Source organism: Coregonus clupeaformis, chromosome 11, assembly GCF_020615455.1.
Source record: "Coregonus clupeaformis isolate EN_2021a chromosome 11, ASM2061545v1, whole genome shotgun sequence".
Classification (NCBI taxonomy): Eukaryota; Metazoa; Chordata; class Actinopteri; order Salmoniformes; family Salmonidae; genus Coregonus; species Coregonus clupeaformis.
In genome coordinates this window covers 25,205,700-25,217,796 of record NC_059202.1, presented here as the reverse complement: position 1 = coordinate 25,217,796, position 12,097 = coordinate 25,205,700, and the positions used below count along the sequence as shown (strand labels likewise).

The 12,097-nt window shown below is 42.2% G+C and overlaps 1 protein-coding gene across 1 annotated transcript in view; it reads left to right on the top strand.

The window, feature by feature from the left end:
- LOC121577422 (inaD-like protein) overlaps nt 1-12,097 on the top strand; it is a 240,065-nt gene that overhangs the window by 458 nt on the left and 227,510 nt on the right. The window contains exons 2-6 of the mRNA XM_045223383.1: nt 802-861; nt 1,029-1,207; nt 3,337-3,519; nt 4,829-4,968; nt 5,466-5,667. Of these exons, the coding sequence (XP_045079318.1) occupies nt 840-861; nt 1,029-1,207; nt 3,337-3,519; nt 4,829-4,968; nt 5,466-5,667 (726 nt within the window). The 5' untranslated portion in view covers nt 802-839. The remainder of the gene's footprint in view (nt 1-801; nt 862-1,028; nt 1,208-3,336; nt 3,520-4,828; nt 4,969-5,465; nt 5,668-12,097) is intronic.

Sequence of the window (12,097 nt, the reverse complement as noted above, 5' to 3'; positions counted from 1 at the left end):
TGGCTGGAGAGAAATATATAATGATGATTGTGTGCACTGTGCACCTGCTGCTTGTAAAGCAAAGCAGCTGTTAGATAACTAGCTAACTAACTACATCTCTAACGTTAGAGGGCTCTCACAGCTTAGACGTTGCTCACAAACAATGTGATAGTTCAGTGATTTTGTGGAGCAGTTTCTCCAGTTCGTTGTTATTTTTCTCTCGCCCACTGATTTTTTAAAAAACTTTACTTCCTGGTTCAGGTAAGGTGCTGATTCAGTAATCAACTTCCGCTGTACGAGTAGGGTGGAACAAAATCAAATATTTTCCTTCTAGCTAGATAATTTAGGATCTAGTTTCATCTTCTTTTGGGTTTAGCTAACAATTTTGTTGTGGTTTGTCAACTTCAGACATCTGTGGCATTGTGTTACTTGGCAAATATAAACTTGGCTTAGCTTGCCTGTCGAAACTTGTTCACCACTGGCTATGTAAATAGTTAACCCATGCCAATAGCTTGCTGACAGATGGACGATTGTGTATTTCTCACAAAGGCACATTGACCCACTTTACCGCCAATCTAGAGTTAGATTTAAATGTAGACTTCTACTGTTGTGTTGTAAAAGTGCTGTATTGTGATGATGCTTAGCCAACTTGATGGACCCAGCTCAAAAGCAGTACCACTTTGTACTCAATTTAGTAATGGAGGCGATCACTAATTGTTCTTGATAGGCCTTTTATTCAATGCCTTGTCAACTGCCTAAAGATGATTAGAATTGTTGTTATGAGCTGTGTTGTTCATGTAAACTTGCCCTGCTTCCTCACAGGCTGCATCACAAAGATACTCTGAGACCAAGTGAGGACAATGTATGAAAATGTCCCAACAGGTACTTTTAAGTCTGCTCCCATTATTGAACTGTTTTATGAACAGTACTGGATATAAATGTGATAAAAATGAACTTTTCCAAAGTGAACATTGTTTCTGTGTTTTTCTATGTGTGACTGTGTGTGTACGTGCACATGGGCCCGTGTGTTTATGGTGTGTGTGTGTCAGTCTCCACAGTGGAGCTCCAGCAGGTATTGCAGGCTTTGGAGCGGCTGCAGGCTAAGATGGCCCAGAGGGAGGAGTGGACCCACAGTGAGAGGCTTGGGGTGCTGAGGGATGCCTTACAGAGCCCGCTGCTAGGACACATCCTCACGCTGCAGCACTCAATCAAACAACTCAAAGACCAGGTAATAATGGATACCAGCAGAGAATGGGAAAACCTGCTATAAAGACCTGTGGTTTGTGAATAGAGTGTAGGCTCTAATAGCAGTGTGGAGATTACAATAGTGTTATGTGGCCATTTATGATTAAGCTTAATGATTAAGATTTATGATGTTGGCTTGCTTGATTTTGTAACCTGACATATAATAACAAACATGTATCCCAAGTTAACATACAGTGCCGTGAAAACGTATTTGCCCCCTTTCTGATTTTCTCTATTTTTGCATATTTTTGATACTGAATGTTATCAGATCTTCAACCAAAACCTAATATTAGATAAAGAGAACCTGAGTTTACAAAAACAAAATTATACTTATTTTATTGATTTAATTAACAAAGTTACGCAACACCCAATTCCCCATCTCGTCCAAAAAGTAGACTCAAGTTTGTCAAGAAGCACCTGGATGATCATCAAGACGTTCTAAGGACAGATGAGTCAAAAGTATACCTTTTTGGATGACATGGATCCCATTATGCCTGGTAAAAACCAAACACTGCATTCCACAGTAAGAACCTTATACCAACGGTCAAGCATGGTGGTGTGGAGTGTGATGATTTGGGGATGCTTTGCTGCCTCAGGACCTGGAAGACTTGCCTTAATAGAAGGAACCATGAATTCTGCTCTGTATCAGAGAATTCTACAGGAGAAGGTCAGGCCATCCATCTGTGAGCTGAAGCTGAAGCGCAGCTGGGTCATGCAGCAAGGCAATGATCCAAAACACACAATGAAGTTTACATGAAAATGGCTAAAAAGCAACACATTTGAAGTTTTGGAATGGCCAAGTCAAAGTCCAGACCTAATCCCAATTGAGATGTTGTGGCAGGACTTAAAACAAGCAGTTCATGCTTGAAAACCCACAAATGTCGCTGAGTTAAAGCAGATCTGCATGGAAGAGTGGGCCAAAATTCCTCCACAGCAACGTGAGAGACTGATCAACAACTACAGGAAGTGTTTGGTTGGAGTCATTGCAGCTAAAGGTGGCACAACCAGTTATTCAGTGTAAGTGGGCAATTACTTTTTCACACAGGGGCATTGGGTGTTGCATAACTTTTATGAAATGTAATGTAATTTGTGTTATTTATTCAATCAGGTTCCCTTAATCTAATATTAGGTTTTGGTTGAAGATCTGATAACATTCAGTATAAAAAATATGCAAAAGTAGAGAAAATTAGAAAGGGGGCAAATACTTTTCACATCACTGTATCCCAAAACAAGGTTGATTTATTGCTATGTAACATTTCAGATTTTGATGAAATGGTAACACCACTCAATGTCAGTGTGCTTTAAGTCTACAGAACACTGCATTCTAAACCTTTCCCTTGAGCTTAAAAGGAGGCATCGGAAAAACCGCCCAGCAACACTCTAATTCATTTGTATTCAGGTTGCATTGTTATTGATGTAAAAAAAAGAACGTCTTACAATAAACAATCCACATGCCAAATTAAGATAATGGCAGTAACCGATGCCTGCCTTCATATTCTAAGTGCTGCGAAGGTCAGCCGAGTGTCTATGAATGCTTCAGGTAAAAACCTATCGCGTGATAGCGTAGAGGAGGTGGCGTAGCGGCTTTTTTGTGGATCTATCAAGCTTTAATATCTACTGGCGGGACTTGAGTAAGTGCCTTGTCCGAGTGTATTGATGAAATGGAAGGGAAAGGCTGCACCGTCAGCCCGGGCTAAATAAGCAGGAGACTGATAACTTTCCACAATGTAAGTCTAAAGGTTATTAATACATTACCTGTTTGGGACCGGCCAGAGCTGCTGCTGCAGAGGATTGTATTGACCCCCCCCCCCCCTAATCTGCAGCCCATTTTCCTATCGTGGGAAAATCGGATGTGAAAGAATATGGCTTACGGTTGTTGGTGAACGAAAGCAGCTTAGAATGGCAGCCTTTCCTTGGATACTTTTTCTGTGTGGCTCTATCGAATTAGATATCTCTCAACTTGTATCTTTATTCACATAATCACATTAACTGAAATTATTCTATTTAATTTTTGTAAACAAAGCAGCTCTACCTTAGCTTTCTTTGTACCCTCTTCCACAGTGAAATAACCCACCAAACCTCCCTCTCCTCCTCCTTCTCTCCTTCCCCCAGCTGAACTGCATGCCTCCAGACACCTGCAGTGATTTCAGCTTCTCTAGGAAGGGCCAGCTGATTGTCAGTGCCAGCCGCCCAGCCACCAGCCTATGCGCATCCGGCCCCGGCTCTGTGCTGTCCAACGGCTCGGCCCTCGCCTCCCCTGACCAGCTCCAGAGATGGCTCTGCACCTCCGCTAAGGTGGGCGGTTGCACCTGTTCTGCCCACACACACCGCCCACCTGAAGCTGTGGTCACAGCTAGCTAGGATACTCCACCGTGGAGAGATGGAGGTTTTAGAGTAGACTGTGTCATTTGTGTGTTGGTGTGCTGTAATTGGTGGAGAATCAAGACAAAATGGGTTTAAACAGTTTTACCTGGGGGTTTTATGTAGGCCAAACAAAGAGGTTTAATGGGTTCGCGCTAAAGAATGTCGCATAAAGCTTACTTCATTATTCAATGTATATATATATATTTTGTGCTGCATCAGAGATAGCCTATTCAGACAAACACTTCTTTGTTTGTCTGAATTCATGGGTTTTACGCACAAGCCAAGCTTCTGGGAGATTGAGATGTTTCCCTTTTGATTATCTTATGTAGGCCTACTGCCATTGGTGGAGATATACACTCACTGGCCAGTTTATTAGGTACACCACCCCGTTCACGAAAATGGCCGTGGCTTGCTATATAAAGCAGGCAGACAGGCATCGAGGCATTCAGTTACTGTTCGATTGAATGTTAGAATGGGCAAAATGAGTGACCTAAGCGACTTTGCGTGTGGTATGATCGTCAGTGCCTGGCACGCCGGATCCAGTGTCTCAGAAACTGCCACCCACCTGGGCTTTTCATGCACAACAGTGTCAAGGGTTTACCGAGAATGGTGCGACAAACAAAAAACATCCAGTCAGTGGCAGACCTGTGGGCTAAAACAGCTCGTTGATCAGAGAGGTCGAAGGAGAATGGCAAGAATTGTGCAAGCTAACAGGCTGGCCACAAACAGACAAATAATGGCGCAGTATAACAGTGGTGTACAGAACAGCATCTCGGAACGCACAACTTGTCGATCCTTGTCACGGATGGGATATTTCAGCAGACGGCCACACCGGGTTCCACTCCTATCAGCTAAAAACAAGAAGAAGAAGCAGCTCCAGAGGGCACGCGATCACCAACACTGGACAATTTAGGAGTGGAAAAACATGGTGTCAACTGTACAGGCTGTTGGCGGTTGTGTACCGCCGTCCAATCTGCAGCAGCTGAGTGATGCCGTCGCGTCAGCATAGACCAACATCCCTGGGGGGGGTCTAACTTGGTACTAGATGGGGGTCAGACCCGGTACTAGATGGGTGTACCTAATAAACTCTGGTGATTGTAGCTTAAAAGGTGTTCCCTGGGTATTTGCAATGTGTACATTTTGACCAGATTTTTCCCCCATCAATGTAATTTGAGTGTTTTATATTTGTATTTGAATGTTATTGATGACCTATTTATTCACTGTGTGTTCTTGTGATGTAGGGAGGCAGACTGAGCACATCAGCCTGCCCAAGCCCCTGTCTGGGGGCCTGGGCTTCAGTGTGGTGGGCCTGAGGGCCGAAGGGACAGGGGGCCACGGGGTCTTCATCAGACAGGTCCAGCCCTGGAGCATTGCACACTGGTACCACCTACTCTCTCACCAGCTTCTCCTCCTCAGTCTCTTTTACCAAGGCCAGCAGAATCTTAGTCAAGGATATCTCATATGCCGATTTAGAATGTTTGACAGCTCGTATTAGGGCCCCTTGTAAAGGAAACATTACACATTTATAAGCATGCAAGCACTCAACAAGCATTTATGATTGTTATCAGCTTATGTTAACAACAAAGGATATGCAGTGACATTTGTAGTTACATTTGCACAGCTTGTAAAGGCACTGCCAAAAATGAAATACACAGACCACATACCTTTCTAGAAAAAGTCATATGACAAAATAATCTTCTAAAAATACTTCCTGGTTCAGTAAACGTTACATAAAAAACCATACAAGATACACTTCTTAGGTCTTCTTTCTCTTTGAGGTCAAGGCGGGGTTACTGTAAAAATACTTTGTGACCATTTCTGATGTACAAATGGCTTTATAAATACATTTGATTGATTTGTGTTGTGTATGCCGGTAGGGACGGGCGCATGCAGGAGAACGACCAGATCCTGGTGATCAACGGGACGCCCCTGGACCAGAGCGTCACCCAGCATCAGGCCATGTCTCTCCTGCAGCAGCCTGGGGACAGGGTGGATCTGGTGGTGGCCAGGGACCCTGCCACCATCACACAGCATATACACAACCCCCCGCCCTCACTCCCGCCTGGGCCCGTTCACAAGGTAAGGGCCTCCTGTAGCTCAGTTGGTAGAGCATGGCGCTTGCAACGCCAGGGTTGTGGGTTCGATTCCCACGGGGGGCCAGTATGAAAATGTGTGCACTCACTAACTGTAAGTCGCTCTGGATAAGAGCATCTGCTAAATGACTAAAATGTAAATGCTGAGCACACATGTATGTATCTCAGTATGAAAATGTATTTTAAACTGCCATGTCATGGTGCTATCAATCAATCAAATGTATTTTGTAAAGCTCTTTTTACATAAGCAGTTGCTTCATTAGATTTCATCCTTCAAATACATACTTTTAAGGCATTGTGTTTTCAGTGTTGCATGTTGGACTGTGACGGTCATGGAATTTGGGGTGACGGTAATTGGCCAGCCAAATGACTGTGGTCTCCGTGATAACCGTTCGAAAAAGAAAATAATATAATGAATAAAATGGGCTTCCCCATTCAAGTCAATGATGGCATAATGGGTGGACTGGCGGCCATAGGATGAGATGGTATGAGGTAAATCGGTCAATGATAAATGCCGTAAAGGAGTCAATGGAATGCAGACATTCCGCTGACCAGATTGGCGCACATTCAACAAATCTGTCCTAACAAAGTGGATATTCGTCAAATCCGTCACTATTCATGTATTGTAACAGGCCCACAATGTGGTCACTTAAGTCCGATTTGGATACATTTGGCTGTTTTCGCTGCATAACATGTAGAAATGTAGGAGACGTGACTGCTAAATGCTAACTCCCGTTTGTATACTGTACAGTAAGCTGGTTAGCATAGCTAGCATACAGAAATCGGTGGTGGTAGTCAAAGTCGTGTTTAACTGTAATGCAGTTGATTGGTAAAGATGACATGAACGTGTGTTGAGGTTGGCACCATACAAGTATTATACTCAGATTTGTACATAGTGTGAAATACACATATAAACACTAGCCTAAATGTAGGGTATTTTTGCAGAGGGGCAATGAAGAGACTGAATCTTTCCCCCACGCGTTTCCATGGCAATTTCAACGTTTTTTTTTAGAAGCAAAGCAGGAAGTATGTGCTAAAATATTTGTTGATTCAACTCAATTGACAGTACAAAAAATACATTCCATTGCATGAGCCACATCAGTTGACATCATTTGAATGAACATTCTATATTACCATGGAAATGATTGCATCACAATATCAGGCAGTCATTTCGTGTGTACCCATGAGTTTGCCAGGGTTAAAGGTTCCAAGTCTGTTCTATTCATTCTATTTCTATGTGTGCTGCTGCATTGTGTGGGGCGTTGCCTTGGCAACCAAAGACTAGTTTGCTTGTTTTAGCAAGGAGCAACAAAGTTTCATCACGTTGTTAAGAGTCCATGTTACGTCAGAAACGGACTCAACCCCACGAATGCCCGGCCGTCCCGTCTTCAGGCAGCTGTTCGTTCCACACCATTGGATTTTAACACATTTTTTAACGATTATGACGGTTATTTAAATTTTATGACAGTCTTCATCCACAACCGTCAGTTATATGGTAATTGTGCCAGCCCTAGTTGCATGACACATAATCTGTCTTTTTTCAGTTACCTGAGTAGGTTGAGATATTTTCTGACGGGTTGCCTGAATCTATAGGAGGCAACTCTTTCTCATTTGAAAAGTTATCGATTTATTGTGGTACATTTTTGACAATATTTTTGCCCTCATGGGCTTCTGGTTGATGTTTTTAACCAGGACCAATAAATAAAAGTACTAGAAAGGAGTATGGTCCAGAACTATGCCCTGTGGTTTCTGGCTACACATCAACTTGTGTTGTCTACTGACCTCTCGCCATTTGACTCATATGTGGTGGTCAGTAGGTCACAGGAGCGTCGTTATGTCTAACATGTAGACTTTTTAACTCTGTTATAAAGGGCTAGGCTATTTGCTGTTACTCTGCTCCTGTCACACAAAACAGGCACTTGACCATCACTGGAGACTAAAGTTTGGAGGTCAGTTTTTAGGTGACTACTAGAAGTCAAAATTCTGATTTGAAATTCATATTAATGCAGGATGGTACCTGACTGTGGGTTGTTGACATTGAGTGTATGATGTTGATGTCCTTATAGTCTATTGGAAATGAAGTTAGTGCTTCACTTGCAGGATTGCCCTGACTGACTATGTATTTTAAGTCGCTGTGCGCTGCTTTAATCAATGTAGACATGACATGGAAGTCAAGGAGATGAAAGCAGAGAGCATTAGAAGACAATGGAAAATGTAGACCTAGATCACAGATTTGCTGTTGTTTTTAAAACTACGGTGAGTGATATGGTTCAATGTGCCAATAAATCAACACAATCTACTTTATAGTTTTCTTTAGTTGCCGGCGTATTGAAACAAAAATTGGGATCATGTATACTCTTACGCTAATACGCTAATGACAATACAAAAAAAGAGTAACGGAGAGCAATGTACAATACAGTGAACTTAGCAAAACTAGGAATTTGTGGTAAGTGCATGGGGAGCCGCCATCTTTATGCACCTCCGCTATTGCAATCATTAGGCCTACAATCGGACAAAATGCAATACTTAGCCTAACACTTTTGAGCAATGTTAATCTTTAAACTCTACGACTATAACAAGCTCTGTTTTTAGTGGATCCATTTTTCATTCAAACAATTAAATTAGGTTTAAACGTATTATAGTTATTCAGTGTAGGGTGACCCATATTTAAGCAAAAAGCAGTGGTTATGAACAAAGCTTTATTACCATTCAACTCAATAGGCTAAAATGGGTGGTAATTTTAATCAGAACTGACATGTAAAGGGAGGAGTAGAATGGAAAGCAACACAGACTGGCTGACCCCTCTCTGTTTTCTTACGGACGGAAATTAAACGTGAGCGGGTGAAAACGAGACTGGGATAGATCAACACTGGGATGATCGACACGATTAACCTCAAGCTCTGACAACAAACAGAACCAGCTCCACCCGCCACAAGTTTAATTAAATAACCCCAAAGAAAAGTCTTCAGAAATCCCTCCCGAAAACAAATAACTGGGGAAAAAAACCTGAGAAACGAGTGCCAGACGCCCAAATCTGAGTTTCATGCAAACGATACAACACAGACAAGTTAGGCTGCCTAGTTCCAGCCATTATGATAATGTAGTGCCTATTTCTGGGTCATTATCGTGTGCTATTTCACTATTCCTGTTGTTTTTAATCCCGTTTGGATGGAGGCCATATCCTGCGTTGTATCAAGCCCGGGCCTTGCTTTTGCCTTGTTTTATTCATGTGCTGTTTCTCTTGAGGTCGTTTAATGGAACGCTGGCTTAAAAAAAGACTGAAGTCTGGATTTGATTTTTATTGCCGTTTTCCCCGGCCTAACTATCTGTCACCCGAGCCAAGCCTCCACAAAAACCCAGACACCGGAGCTGAGTCTCTTTTATTACAATGTTTAAGTGTCAGCTTTGCACCACTCCCTCTATTCGCTGTCTCCGTTCTGATTCTTCAGAAAAATTTGACAATAAATACTGAAAATGTGGGAATGACCAACTCGTGAAAAGCAAATATAATTACATATGCAAAATGTACAAAGATTTGACTGATCTACAGTTCATATAAGGAAATCAGTCAATAGAATTAAATGCATTAGGCCCTAATCTATGGATTTCACATGACTGGGAATACAAATATGCATCTGTTGGTCATAGGGGCGTGGATCAGAAAACCAGACAGTATCTGGTGTGACCACTATTTTCCTAATGCACATCTCCTATGCAAAGAGTTGATCAGGCAGTTGATTGTGGCCTGTGCAATGTTGTCCCACTCCTCTTCAATGGCTGTGCGAAGTTGCTGGATATTGGCGGGAACTGGAACACGCTGTCGTACTCGTCGATCCAGAGCATCCCAAACATGCTCAATGGGTGACATGTCTGTTGAGTATGCAGGCCATGGAAGAACTGGGACATTTTCAGCTTCCAGGAATTGTGTACAGATCCTTGCGACATGGGGCCGTGCATTATCATGCTGAAACATGAGGTGATGGCGGCGGATGAATGGCACGACAATGGGCCTCTGGATCTCGTCAAGGTATCTCTGTGCATTGAAATTATGGTAGAGAAATGAACATTAAATTCTCTGACAACAGCTCTGGTGGACGTTCCTGCAGTCAGCATGCCAATTGCACGCTCCCTCAACTTGAGACATCTGTGGCATTGTGTTGTGTAACAAAACTGCACATTTTAGAGTGGCCTTTTATTATCCCCAGCACAAGGTGCACCTGTGTAATGATCATGCTGTTTTAATCAGCTTTTTGATATTTTATACCTGTCAGGTGGATGGATTATCTTGGCAAAGGAGAAATGCTCACTAACAGGGCTGTAAACAATTTTTTTGTGCCCAAAATTTGAGAGAAATAAGCTTTTTGTGCATATGGAACATTTATGGGATCTTTTTATTTCAGCTCTTGAAACATGGGACCAACACTTTACATGTTACGTTTATATTTTTGTTCAGTGTGTATCAATAGTAGTTTTCGTCAGTGTGACAGGGCCCTGTATACACGGAAAACAATCTCTTCTTTACTCTCAACAGGCAACCTGAACTCCGCACGATGAGTCACATGTCAATCAAAGATGTAATTCGGCCCCTCTCAACCCCGATACCCATCAACTGAGTCTTCCCCTTAAAAACAAATGTTCCGTATCCCTACTCTCCCCTTTAAACAAGCTCCCCTGCCCATCCAAACCGGCTCTCTAATTGTGAAAAGCTGAGAAAATATTGACCTAGGTTGGCTAAAGGGATTCGTTCCCTTCCATGCCTTAAATGGCAGATTGTACAGTCTAATGTTGCTCTGGTGCATTCCTCGCTCTCACATGGCTTCTAGAGGTTGTTGGCGTTATCTTGAACCCAAAGTTCCTTTAAATGTTTTAAAACAAGTGTGATGTTTTCCCTTTCTACCTTGGGCCCTTATTCACAAAGTCTCAGAGTAGGAGTGCTGATCTAGGATCCGTTTTGCCTTTTTAAGTCATGATAAATAGGATTATATCAACAGGGGTGAGGTGATCCTAGATCAGCACTCCTACTCCAAGATGAATGATCTAGAATCCATGTTGTCCCATGCTCACAGTAGAACAGTTTATTTTCTTCCTGAAACAGAGTGCCTGGAATCCATGTTCCCATTATGTCTTTCTCATTAAAACTGTCATTAACCCAGACTCTCTGTTTGTCTAATAATTCTGTAACGTCTCATGTGGCAGAACTGTCAATATGGAAGGACATGCAATTTAGGCCAAACCTTGCCATGAGGATAATGTTTTTGTGTGTGTGGTTGAGAATATTTACATTTACATTTTAGTCCAGAGCGACTTACAGTTAGTGAGTGGTTAGATTAATTTGTATTTAAGAATAATGACTAAAGGATTTCACCCCAAATACAGTATACATGTGTGAACGGTGTTAAGAGTTATAATGTAGTGGCAACCCACTAACAGAGGGGGGCGGGACTAAACATTCCAGGGTGAAGGAGACGGCGGAAACTGTTTAAGAAAAGCCTCCTAAAGGTGGGCGGAGCAAAGTGCCTTTGTGTGTCAAGGGGTATAAAACAGTATGTATGGGTTTTGGCGCCAGAGCTCTCCATGAATAAAAATACAGATCATTCTTGCTGGTTGTGGACCTTGAATAATTTATGATTAAAACCAGAGCCTTACAACCTCTGGTAATGATTCAAGCTTGGGTTGAATTAGAGATAGAAATTCTCGTAACAGCGGTCCTTCGAGCCGGATCTTAAAAACGTCTTTGTCGTCCTAAGGACACCGAAACCGTGCACGGGCGGGTGATTGCATCCGTGGAGAATAGTCCTGGCCTTCGACGTTAAGGTTATAAACAGGCCGGTGATTACTCTTATGAACGATAAAGACGTTAACGAGTTTGAAAAAGCATTTAAATCCATACTGCAAGGAAAAGGTCAGTAATTTTTATTCATGGATTTTGGTGAAATTATTTGAACTTGTATGAGAATAGTAATTCTTGTGGAGGGCAGAGAATAGTTACCAAAATCTCATAAGAGAATTAAAAGGAAGGGGGTCTGAAATGACTCAAGGTGAATGGCCATCACCAAAATAAACTAGTTAATATTGAGATTGTACGGGGTACAGTGTTACAATATAAACAGGAAGGGGGATAATTTTCATCTTGTGCGATGGATACATTAAACAGGTCAAAAGTCGCGTAAACAACTGGGGATTTGCTCTAACTCTGTCTGTTTCATGAAACTGGAGCAGTTACGACCTCTAGGTTACAAATAGTGTTAGCAAATGATCGTATAATGTTGTGTACGTGTGAGACTTGATGATCCATCCGAATACGTGATAATTGTTTCAAGGAGGGACTGAATTAGTCGCGTGAGAAAAAATGGTTATCTGACTCCTTTCATGAAACCAGAGTAAAAAAAAAAAAACTCTGGGTTACGGGTTAGATA